The 12,734-nt window shown below is 45.6% G+C and overlaps 1 protein-coding gene across 1 annotated transcript in view; it reads right to left on the bottom strand.

The window, feature by feature from the left end:
• The window catches only part of DISC1 (DISC1 scaffold protein), a 237,291-nt gene that overhangs the window by 121,123 nt on the left and 103,434 nt on the right, over positions 1-12,734 (bottom strand). The window contains exon 9 of the mRNA XM_081123969.1: positions 9,404-9,592. Within this exon, the coding sequence (XP_080980095.1) occupies positions 9,404-9,592 (189 nt within the window). The remainder of the gene's footprint in view (positions 1-9,403; positions 9,593-12,734) is intronic.

Here is a 12,734-nt window from a genome sequence, read left to right as displayed (position 1 = left end):
ATTTATAGTCTTGCCCTCCCTCCTTCACAAGAACTGAGAAATCCTGAAAACTCAGATTAGCCACAAATGACAATCTCTTGAATAAGTGGTGTCTCTCCTGGGTTGTTAAGCATATGGCAGCTTCAAAGAAGAGGAAGCACACTGAGAAAATGGCAGGAAGCCGTAACTCATGGCAATGCCAAAGAGGAAAACAAGATCTTTCTTACAAAATTAATCACCGAGGAAACTGACAGCAGAAAAGCCGTCACAGTTAGCAGCGATGCGGTGAATTCCGCAAAACCTCACAAAACTGGCGTGTGAGCATCTTAGAACAGGACGCAGAATTAGCAACAGGTCTTGGGAAAAAATATCAAAAACGTATTTAAAGCTAACAAACATATATCCAGTTCAATTGCCATAGTTCAACTTTTTTCTTGTTTGTTGTAGTATGCTAAGTCCCTCTTCGCGGCCCTTCAACAGACAAGGATTTGAGTTTTAACAAAACAAAACAAAAAACTGTGATTATCATGAGGGTGACAGAACCACCCATGGAGTTAAATGACCCAGCTGGTATAATAAAATTGCAGAGAGTCAATCATCATGTCAGGCATCAGATATAAAGAGTGTACTTAGAAATTTCAGAAATGAACAAGGCCTCCCTTTTCAGAGCACTCAGCACCAGCGAGAGGCGTTTGGTGGGCTTTTGTTTCAGTCCTGACTGTGAGTGCAGTGTTAGGTGGGGCGGTGAGGTGAAGGGACGGGGGGAGAAGCTCAGGTTAGGAGTCAAGTTCAGGAAGAACATAAAACAATGTAAAGGGTAAAACTCCAGAAAAAAAAAGATTCGAATCCTGGCTCTGACCCCCCAGGTCCATGTGACTTTGGACAAGGCGCTGATCGTCTCTAAGCCTCGGCACCTTCACCTGTAAAAAGGAGGCAGTGCCAGGGCCACACAGTGTCTGGAGGGTTCGGGGACTAAAGGTATGGCCAGGCGCAGCCCAGGGTCTGGCTGGAGCAAGGCCTTAAGAACAAAGAAGATTGTGGTCAACATCTGTCGCTGGAGAGAAAGTGACAGCATGCAGGGATCGCTCCTTCCTTTCAAGGAACATATTCGATCCACCACAGCCATAGCTGACCTGCGCATACAGAGAGAGGACCAGCAAATGCGTGCTGAATATATACAATAAAGAACACAGGAAGAAGACCTCTTAAGAGAACTCCTTTTTAAACCTACAAGGACCTATATAAAAGATAACATAAGAGCATTAAGTTCTACTAATTCCAGCTAAGTCCTAATTGTCGTAATAATAACAATACATTTTCAAATCATCACATAGTGTGGAAGTTGTTAGCTCCCACCCAGGAACACTCAGAAACGGGGGGGGGGGGGGGGGGGGGTTGCACAAAAGCCAGTGAGCTGGGGTGTGAAATGTTCTGCAACACGTGGTAAGGTCCATGCAACAAGCAATCCCCTCTCCCAGCCTCAGCACGTGGGCTGTCTCTAGGAATCACGGAGTCCCATTTACCGCCATTCCCAGCTCAGTCTTCAGGAGGGTGGGTATGAGTGTGTGTGTGTGTGTGTGTGTGTGTACGTGCGCGCACATGCTTGAGCATGCACACACACCGACACTATCACAAGCCCAGGGTCCAGATGAAATGTAGAAAGGCCAGGGCAGATACTGGTTGCCAAGAATGATCTACAACGCATTATGTCGGTCGGATACTTAAAAGTCACATGTGTCCTCCCTCTTACATAGAATCAGGTTCCTGCCCCAAACTGGCATGTCGGAAACTGCCCACTGCAACCGGGTATAAGACCCAGTTCACGTCCTCACCGCATTCCCGCCGCGGCCGATGTGGCTGGAGCAGTTAAGGCCAGCAGAGGAGGCAAACAGAGAAGGAAGTGACCTTAGCCAGGACCTCTAAAAATAATCGCCTGGGCAAAAATAGGGAAGGAGGTCAGAAATAGTTGAGAGTGAGAAAAAAAATGAACAAAATGGATAGAATCATGGGAATTCCAGGCCTGAAGGAACTAGGTAAATGGCGACTCAGCAGCCTCAGGGACTGTGATTAATTCTGGACCAGAAAGTCCTCACTGGGTGCCTGGCATATTGTGGGTGCCCAATAAATGCTTACTGAAATGATGAGTGGATGGATGGATGGATGGATGGATGGATAAGAAACTTAGAGATCTGGTGTGTTACATGCAACAAGGAGAAGCGGAGAAACTTCAGTGACTCCCTAAAGACCATTCGTTCATCAAACTTCACACTGCGATGCCTGCGTATGCCAGGTGCTACGCAGATGAGCAAGCAACAGAACTAACGCTAAACGGGGGCTCCTACGTCCCTATGGTATAGCAGGCAGTTACGCAGCATGGGCAGGGTAGGAGTGATCAGCCAGGTACGTGGGTCAACAGGGCAGAAAGCCCTGGGTGCCTAGCAAAGGACGACTGTAAGGTGGGACTTTGCCCCCAGGGTGGCCTTTCCTCCCCTCGCATATCTCCGGTCATGCAGTTCAGACCCTCCTCTGACCCTTCTTCCCTTGGCATGTCGCTAGTCATGTGGTTTAGAGCCCCTTAGAGGAGGAACAAGGGGTCCAGAGAATAGCCACGAGTGACTCTCCTACAAGCACTTGCACGACGACTCCTTTAAGCATTAAGCCCTAAAGATAACAAGATCTGGGCTTCCCTTGTGTTTCAGCCCCAGGCCCAGGGAAGCAGCAAAGCCAGGTGGGGCAGTGCCATGGGTGACGTCAGGACCAGCTGCACTGACTAATGACCCTCCACACTAGCGCCGACCAGTCAGTGGAGACCCTGAGAGGACACACCTGGAAGAGCTGGTGAATATTCTATTGAGATCCTCCCCTGAAACCTCCCCTAAAATCCCCACCTTTGCAAAGCAGATAAAAACTCTCAAGACAAAGGATTCAGCTGCTCATGCTCTCACGAGCTCCAGTTCTCTCTCTCTCTCTCCCTCTCTCTTTCACACACACACACACACACACACACACACACACACCAGCCTCTTTCCTTCCCCTTCTTTCCTCAAGGCGCATAGCTTTGCTTTCTTTCTCCTAAGCTCCAAGGGCCCTTCTTTAGCCTCTGTAACCTGCTTCCTGGGTCCACGCAGCCCAGCTGGCTCACTTCTTCCACGACTCGCTCCTGCCTCTGTGACTTTCTAAACAAACTTCTATGTGTATTTGAGTGCCTTGGCTCTGAGTTCCTTGTTAGCTGAACTCAAGGGCAGAGTTCTAACATCTGGTGCTGTTCGCTGCTAACAGTAACATAGGCTGTTGTGGAGACACCTCCCAAGAGAACTGTCACAATTATTTAATAAAAGGGGGACAGAGTTTATTGCAAATTTCAGGCTTAGAAATTCACAGGCAAAAAGTGGCTGAAGAGAGATAACCATACTAATAGTGATGCAAGGATACAATTGTAAAGAAGAAAAAAAGTATTTAACTGGGATCATAATAAAATAATAAATAAACTGATTAATAAATCAAAGGCAAATGCTGAGAGATGTGAAAGCTCAGCCCATGGTAAAACTTGACAAAAAAAGATTTTGAAATTTTTAAAAAGAAGTTTCCCTTCAAAAGTTTGTATTACGTATACTTTCAATATAAATAAGCAAAGATTTCCAATTTAGAAAGGCAGACGCCAATATTTCCCATATAACAATCTACACCTCCCACAAACAGAACTTACAGTGCTCATCTGGTTCTAAGACAAAGAGTCTGGTCCTTGGTCATCAAGAGCTCTGTCACCATCTGACCCAAAGAGAGCCACGCTGTCCACAATGCAGGTCGTCATCGAAGCCCAGAGGAAAAACGTGACATTGCTGAGTCTACAGAATAAGACCATGAGCCATCCCTCCAGGTTCTAAATCTCACCTTCGAATCATCTCAGATCACTGGAAGATTCCATATTTAAACCTAATTAGCCTGAGCTCTTCCCAGTTCATGTCCATGGTGTGATACGTTAACATCATGCTCTTTAAACTTTGGGAAAACTTGGAATGACTCCTTTAAGAATCTGCTGAAAAAACGTATTTTTTGTGGGGAAAACGTACACACCCACGGACCTGACGTCTGTGTTTCGGTCTATCCACCATGAACCCTTTCTTTGAAGCCTCCCAGAGACGGCTGGTGACAGCCATGGGAAAAGCACATCTGCCTTTGTTGCAAATCTGTTCATGAGGACTTTCCACTGCACTCTCAAAAATTACCGTCCAAGAACTTAATACCACTATCAGAGGAGTACACAAGTGGGGTTCCTCCGTAGCTAGTGGGGTTCCTGGGTGCCCCTGAAATGAGCACTTTCAGAAGCCCCCACGGGAGACTGAGGTGCGGTAGAAAACTTTATTGCCTGGGGTTACACTCCTCAGTTCCCAGTGTCCCGTTTCCCTTAAGCCAGTCCTGAAAGAGGGGCAGCTGTGGGTTCAGCAGAGCCAAAAGCAAAGCCAGCGTCCAGGGCTTCCGTCCCATGTGGCAGCCAGGTCCAGTTCAGCATCAGTTAATTAAAGGCCACTAGTCCACTGCGTGGATCCCACATGGCCGTGAGCCACGTGGGTGCAGGGGAGTGCACCCCTGTAACAGGAGACACAGGCGCGCAGGCGAGCTGGACAGGCAAGAGCCCAGAGAGGCAAAAGAGGGAGGACCTCCCTTTGTCCAGAAGTTCAAATATTCAGGTTTCACACCCCTGCAGTGGCCACACCTATTCCGACCAATTACCTGTTTCCAGGTGTGACTGACCGACAGGTAGGCACCTTCCCAAGTCACTCAGACCTTACTGGGCATGTGTCCAAACTGCCTTTGTCCAGTCCCTGCCCCGTGGAGAGCGGGGAACAGACCTGGAGAGGGTTAAATGCAGCCTTTTGGCAAAGCTGGATAAATGGCATGCCTATATTATCTAGTCTTCCCTTTACCCCTTTCCTGTAAAATAATAACCAGATCGTTACAATGGCATCCATACCACTCCACGTTCCTGAAGTCCTGTGCTTTACCTTGCTTTCAAGGGGGCAGATGATGCCTCCACCGCCTTTTTGGCCTGACTTCTAGGAAGCTCATTACTACATCATGTTCTCAACCAACACGATTAACACCTGTCATTAGCACTTTCTCATTAGCCTCAACTTTCTTTTATTAGTTAACTTTGTTGCGTCTCTATTATATATATATTTTTTCCAGTTCTCCATTTCGTCCACCCACAAAAAAAGAAAAGGCATGCAGATTTTATATTCTCCTAGTCAAATTTTTCTTGGAAATCACGTTTAAATACGTCCGATAAACATGGAAAGAGAATTACCGCCTAGATATGCGAACTTGTAAAGCACAGAATCCCTAAACTGCAAGCCCCGTCTCACTAGGCGTGAGGTGACCGCCTTTTTTAAAAAGTCTCCCCCGTGCAATTCAGAGCTAAACACACTCATATCTCACTGGAGGACATCACACTTACTCTTATTAGCTATTTCAAGCTCAAAAATTATGAAGTCATCCAAAAATAAGAGCAGGATTGTGTCAGCATGGACATATGGCCTTTCTAGTCTAAAGCGAGAGGCAGGTACTGGTCCTGAACCATAATTTACAAGTTGACTCCTCTCCGACTCTGTCACTCCTGAGCTGCCCCTCTGCCTGCCGCTTCCTCCCCACTCACTGAAAGGCAAATGAGTTTAAGCTGGACACAGCCAGCCACCACTCCCAGGGAAAAAAAAACGAGACCCTGACATTTGATATCCGCACTGACAACCCCTAAACGTTTTTTAAGCATTTTCTGCTCTTTCCTGACAGCTCATGGGGCCACAGCCCCAGAGGGTTTTTGAGAACATCTACAGTATTTTTCTAAGAGGGCAGCTGGCAGAAAGTGGGAAAATGCATTGACATGCTAATGACGTCCTATTTAAAATTCTAGCCCTGATTATTCTGTGATTAAATCTCTCCCCTTGACGTCTGCTTCCTTTATATCTGAGTTACAGTGAGAAATCAACAATATTAATAAAGTACAATACAGATTACCAACAAGCGATGGAAAAGCAGTCGTGTAAATCTCAGGATTGTCTTTTTTTCTGAAAAGCACATGTAGCGAACTAAAAATGTTACTGACTTTTTTCATCCCACTCTCCCTTACAAAAAGGTTGGAATCCACAATAATTAAAGGTTCGCAGGTAATTTCCCTAAGGATCCAGGGGCTGGAAGATAGATTTAGCTTTTCGTTCTATTTCACCGCACCTAAAATTGCTCAGAATTCAAAGGTGTCCTCCTGAAGTCTTGAGAACAGCTGGCAGGGACTAAAGCACATCCTTTCTCCCCTCTTCAGAGGGACGGGTGTCACTGTGGCAGGGTCAATGGATTCAGAGCGGATTCCTGTCTCTCTGTGCCCACGAGCACTTTGGCACAGTCAGTCCCTTTTCATCACACTGTTCTGTCTGCTGACATCCAAGTCTGAATATCTGCCTTGGACGACTCGAGCAACTTCCACGAAAGACCATCAGACTTATCACTGCTCTCATTAAATTAGAAAATGAATTTTTAAATTTTTTTAAAATCAAGATCCCAGCCGGCCAGTGTGGTTCAGTGGTTGAGCATCAACCCATGAACTAGTAGGTCACAGGTTCGATTCCCTGTCAGGGCACATGCCCGGGTTGGGGGCTTGATCCCCAGTGGAGGGCACGCAGGAGGCAGCCGATCAATGTTTCTCTCTCATTGATGTTTCTATCTATTCCTCTCCCTTCTTCTCTCTCTAAAATCAATAAAAATAAAATAAAAAAGAAAGTTCAAACCCTTAGGAAAAAAAGAATATCCAAGGCGTGGGTCTGTAATGAAAAAGAAAAGGAATATCTGGCCCCAGGAAACAAACAGATATTGATGGTATGTTGGCTGTTTCTAAAGACACGGTGCTGGTGACCACAATGATACAAATGAAACATAAGAACAGAGCTTTGACCTCAATGGACTTTCAATCCAGCCAGAGACTCAAGACCTATATATTGTCAGTGACCCGAAAGCAAGGTCCTCGGGGATGGATGAGTCGTTGCAGGTGCACTCCTGTCACTAAGGCCACCTCCTTTGCACCCGAGTTACACCACAAAATCCCCAGAGCGCGAATCACCCCTCTGCTATGGAAACAGGAGCCCTAGCGGGACTCGGACATCATGAAACTGTCAGCCGTCTTGGACCAAACGTCACATGTCGGGGGGCGCAGGTGAACAAAATAGAAGAGTCCGGGGCCCTGACCGTCCTGGAGCTGCTCGTCCAGCCCTGAACTGCCTTTTTCTCCTGAAAGCCGCACCCTGCAACCATTGCTGGGAGTCAAAATCGGTTTTCAAGCACGCTACCCACAGCTCGTTTCTTAAACAGTCTTACTTTAAAATGTTTCAGCAAATATTAGAAAGAGCCAGCTCATGGCACACACGTGCACATGCATATATTCCTTTGCATTTGCTCGGCACTCAAACTCGAGCGCAGAGCTCCCTCTGAATTTTTAACTCTCAAAACCCAACGAACGACAGCCTAGTCTGACTTCATTTCAATGGACAAAAGCTTTAACTTACTAAGGAATTCGTTACTCATTTATCTTATTTGTCCCCCATACTCTCATCAACCCAAGATTATTAATGTGGTTCACCCGCAGCCAAGTCACATCAGATCGGTTAAAAACCAGCTTCAGGCTACAGCACGGGGGGAGGGCAGCTGATCCAGCAAATTCCAAGTATGAGACACAGGACGCCCTCGCCGCAGTAATGAGCCATCTGCAATTTAGAATCCAGGCTAACAATCTCTCGTTCCATTTGTTTATGTTTTATTCATCATTTTCAAAATACTCAGCGAAGTGACAACGCTGACACTCGGGAGGTACCGCACGGCTCCTTTTTTAAAGAGAGACTGATGGCTTTCAAGAGCTCGACTGTTCCGTGGAAACGCCGCTGTACTGAACTTGTCCCAATTTGCCAACATCTTCTTTATTCTCAGATATACTACACTCCCCATTTTGTGCCAAAAACTGTGTGGTGATGATATGAGACATTCCTTAGTTTTCATTGTTTACCCAATTTTTAAAAGTCAATAGCAAAAATTCATTTGAACTATACAGTGCTCATTCCTACAGTAGCTGAAACCACGCTGTTACATGTTGGGGAGCGCACTGTCCTCCCTCGGGGCGACAGTTATATACCAAGGCTCAGAGGTACAGTCTCCGTGACATACCTGGCTTGGGGGAAAAGTGGGGGGGGGAAAGCAGCTCTGAGTTGAGCCAACTTAGGGGTGTCCATCGCCAAAAAGACGTGGTAACAATGACCATCCGAGCTCTGTGACGAAACCTCTCCACGCGCCATTTAGTAAGCCTTCTCACAGGAAAATGACACACCCAATTTCCGCTGGCTTATTTCAAATCTAGCCACCTAATACCCCCAGTCCTTTCTTACTGCTTTTGAAATAAGCATAGTCTGTAAATATAGTCACTCTTAGTAGATGTGTCTTTCATAAACAGAATTTATGTAGGGACCATGATATGCTGTGTGTGATCTCTGCCCTCCAGAAACTTGGAGTTCCCAGGGCAAATGCAAGGGCGTGTACTCACTCACACACACACTCACACACACACCCTTTATAAGATGCCTAGTTTAACCTGAGCCACTATATCAGCCTATGGGATGGGAATTACTCTCTCATTTACTGGTAAAGGAATAGGTTCCAGCACCTAATATATTTTAAATCTGAATTTGCTTCTTATGATTGCATTCTGCATAATAGAAACTAAATCATCATAAATTCTTTACTTTTTTAAAGAAGTAAGTTTTTCACTTTATCAATTTGCACTAAACTGGCATCTTCTGAGACTATCCCTCGGGGAGCAAGCCTCAGGTTGACCTCAGTTACGCTTAACAACAGGCCTGGGGAAAGACCACAAGAATACTCTGACCCCTCCAACAGGCGGCTACTTTGGCCCTGGCAGCTCTGGCATCTCCTGCATCATTCCTGGGGCAAGAGACTCTCAGAAAGCGCACAGAGAAGGGCCACTTCCCAGTCTCTTCTCGGTTCCCTCTGAGTCAGCCTGCGTCCATCTGTGATTGTCAAGCCAGAAAACAGAGCCAGGAGCAAAAGGAAGACAACTGTGAAACAAGAGAAAGTTCTCAAGCCCCGTGCCAAGGGAGAGCTTGCTCTAAATAATTACAAGGCCGTTAGCAAATCCAGGGAGAGGAGCGGGAAGAGAGCAGAAAAAGAAAGGACATCACGTGTAATCGCAAAACAAAAGCTGCCAAGTAATTCTACCCTGTTTGCCAAGGCTCCTGCCAAAAAAATCCTCCAGCAGAAGTGTGTGCTCCAGGCCGCACTTCAGGGACGTCCACGCGAAGCCCAGAATGACCTGCCTGGCCGCACAACACAATAAATCTCATAAATATTTCACCAGGCGACAGTTATGACTTCTCACCGTGGGCAGCCTTCCCGTGGTCCAGCTCCCTTCGCAGCCGGCTGTAATCTTCTTTCACACTCCCCAGCTTGGTGACGTCCCTGGAACTCAGCGCCGCCAGCCTGTCCAGGAGTCCCTCCAGCCCTTCCCTCTCCGATGTCAGCGCGCTGATCTCCTCTGCCAGCTCCTTGGCTGTACAGAAATGGTTTCCTGCAGCAATTGCGGAGAGAAAGAGGGAGAACAAACTTTAAGGCATCCCCACACGTGGAAGATTTAGCAACAGCCAACACGCACGAACACTGTGGGTTCAGGGGGACGACCTCTGCAGCTACATCCAACTGCACTGACAGGCCTCTGAGCAGGAAGCTGGGAAAACACTGACTGTCCACTTTAGGCTGGAACAACCACCAGTCTCTTTATCACTGTATTCTTGTTATGTCTGTTTTAAGGGCTCCATTGGCCAATTCACGTCCTTGTGAAATATGATGACACAAAAATGTCCCAGTGAAACCCAGGGAAGCCACATGGAATCAGTATGTTCAAATATCCAAATGACAAAGAAGTGAATTTTTTTTTTTTAAAAGAAGTGAAATATTATTATAAGGCAGAAAGGGACTAGGCCTTGCAGTCAGGCTAAACCTAAATTCAAATCCTGGTCCACGTTACTCTGAATGACAAACTGAATGACCTTGAGCAAAGAATGTATCATATGTAATTTCTGGGCAAACTTCCTATAAAATATGATTGCACCTGCTTCCTAAGTGGCTGCAAGAATAAACATGAAATTCTGTAAAGCGGCCCACAGAGCAAAATATATGACACACTGCATTTAGCAAAGTTGCAGGATACTAAGTCAATATACAAAATCAATTGTATTTCTAAATATCGGCAGCAAACTATCCATAGATGAATCAAAATCTCATGTGGGTCTTTTGTAGGAACTGACAAGCTTACTCTAAAATGTAAAGGAAAATGCAAACACCTAGTTAGACCTAGACAATCCTTGAAAGGTGGAATAAAGTTAGAGGACATATGCTATTTGAATTCGAACTAACACTGAAGCCACAGCAAGTCAAGGCAGAATGGTGCTGGTATAGACAGACAAACAGGTGAGTGGGACAGAACGGACAGTCCAGAACAGACCACACTCACACGGTCAGCTGATTTTCAACCACAGTGCCAACGAAAGCCGATGAGCAAAAGAGAGTATTTCCAAAAGTGATACTGGAACGTGAGCTACCTGAATGGGGAAAATATTAACCTTGAGCCACACCTCAAACCACACACAACATTTAATTAGAGATGGATCACAGACCTACCTGCAGAAGCAAAAACTATAAAGCTTCTAGGAGAAAATACAGGAGAATACCTTTCTGACTTGGGAATAGGCAAAATTTTTGGATCGGACCCAGAAAACACTAACTGTAAAAGAAAAAAAAATGGATAAATGGAACTCGTCAAAATTAAAACTCCTCTACTCATCAAAAAATACCATTAAGAAAATGAATAGATAAGCCACAGGCTGGGAGGAAACACCCACAATACACATATCTGACAAAGGACTTGAATCCTACGACTCAATAATTAAACACGAATGACCCTATTGGAAAATGGGCAGGTGACTACCAGGCACGTCCCACAGTGAGACACACAGGTGGCTGATAAGCACATGAAAGGGCGTTGTCGATCAGTGGCACCAGAAAAATGCAAATTAAAGCCTAGAGAGTCCACAAAACCTTTCAGACGGCTCAGGTTCCCTAGACTGGAACCCTCTACGTGGGGAGGCTGTGGGCCCCCAGAACCCTCAGTCTCAGTGGGAGCGTAAAATGGTGCAACCACGTGGCCAAGTGCTGCCAGTTTCTCATGAAGTTAAACATATACCTGTGCTTTGATCCAGCAGTTCTACGCCCAGGTATTTACCCATGAGAAATGAAAACATGTAACGAAAAACTGCTCTCGAATGTTCACAGTGGCTCTACTCACGACAGCCCCAAACTGGAAACAACCTCAAGGTCCAGCAAGATGAAAATGTACGAACAGTGGGACATGCACACGTGGAAGGCGGCTGGGCAAGGAAAAGGCACCAGCTCTTCAGATACTGTCTCCAAAAAGAAAAGACACGGAAGAGCGCAGGCCACACGACTCCGCTGATAAAGGTCTAGAAGAGGCAACACTAATCCACGGCGAAAGACATCAGAACAGAGCTGCTGGGAAGGGAGGGGGTGGGGGTAGGGGACCGGGAAGGGGCACGGGGGCGAGGTTTCTAGGGTAATAAAAATATCTTCATCGGGTTGCTGACACCATGGGCGTCAAACTTCATAGAACTAGGCACTCAAGATCTGTGCATTTCACCGAAGGTAAATCAGACCTCTATAGAAAAGGGAAAACACAGGGTGGGGCAAAAGTACACTTACAATTCTTCATATGGAAAATAATACAATAATTAATAAATAATAATATAAGAATAAACTCTGTGTTAACTGTAAACCCACTTTGCCCCTCCCTGTATATTAGGAAAAATTTAAATATGGAAATTATATCATACATGAATAAGTACATCATATTAATGAGTGCTCCACAGTAACAGTTATTGTTATTAGAGGGCTCACCGTGTTTCCTAGAAATTTATTATAACCGTAATTACACTAATAGCCACAAACCTTTTTTCCTCAAATCTCACTTCATCCCTGGGAGGGAGGTAATGCCTTATATTATCTGTTCTAAGACGCACTTTTTTTTAACATGTTAACATCTCTGATCCGGGGTTTCTTACATTCACTGTTAGCCAGGAGGTGGTCCGGATGAACTTGTTATTACCTGACTGCTGTTCTTGGTGGCCTGGCTGACACCTGCAAACCCCTGGTGTTTCAATGTACAAATCAATGAAGGGCCCTTTCAGTCTGGGTGTTGCTGAAAACCTTCTGTTGGCACGGACTTGTAAGATCAGGAAAGCACAGCACTTAAACCTTGAAGAACAATGTCAGGGCCTGGGCAGAAAATCCTACAGAAAACAGCAGTTCATTCTTGGAGGGAAAATGTGGCATCACCAGTAGCTTCACCAATACAAAGGGAGGGAACAAAATCAGGGGCCTCGGCTGCTTTGAGTTAAAACGGGCTTCAGGACTCAGACTCTGAATAAGAAGGCATTTTAGAAAACTTTAACCCAGTCATTTTCTTTATATTTTCCTCTTTAAAGAGTAATATATGTGATTTTTTAAAGCCTAAATACATCTAAAAGAGCTATTTCAATAAGTAGAAAATAAAAAGTCTAAGCCACAGAAAGCACTGTGTCACTGCGTAACTGACAGGAGCTTTTCTTTCTTGGTAAGTATATAAAATAACGGAGGGGTGT

Source organism: Miniopterus schreibersii, assembly GCF_964146895.1.
Source record: "Miniopterus schreibersii genome assembly, chromosome: 21".
Lineage (NCBI taxonomy): Eukaryota > Metazoa > Chordata > Mammalia > Chiroptera > Miniopteridae > Miniopterus > Miniopterus schreibersii.
Note: the sequence above shows the minus strand (reverse complement) of the source record. Positions and strands in the feature narration are given on the sequence as shown.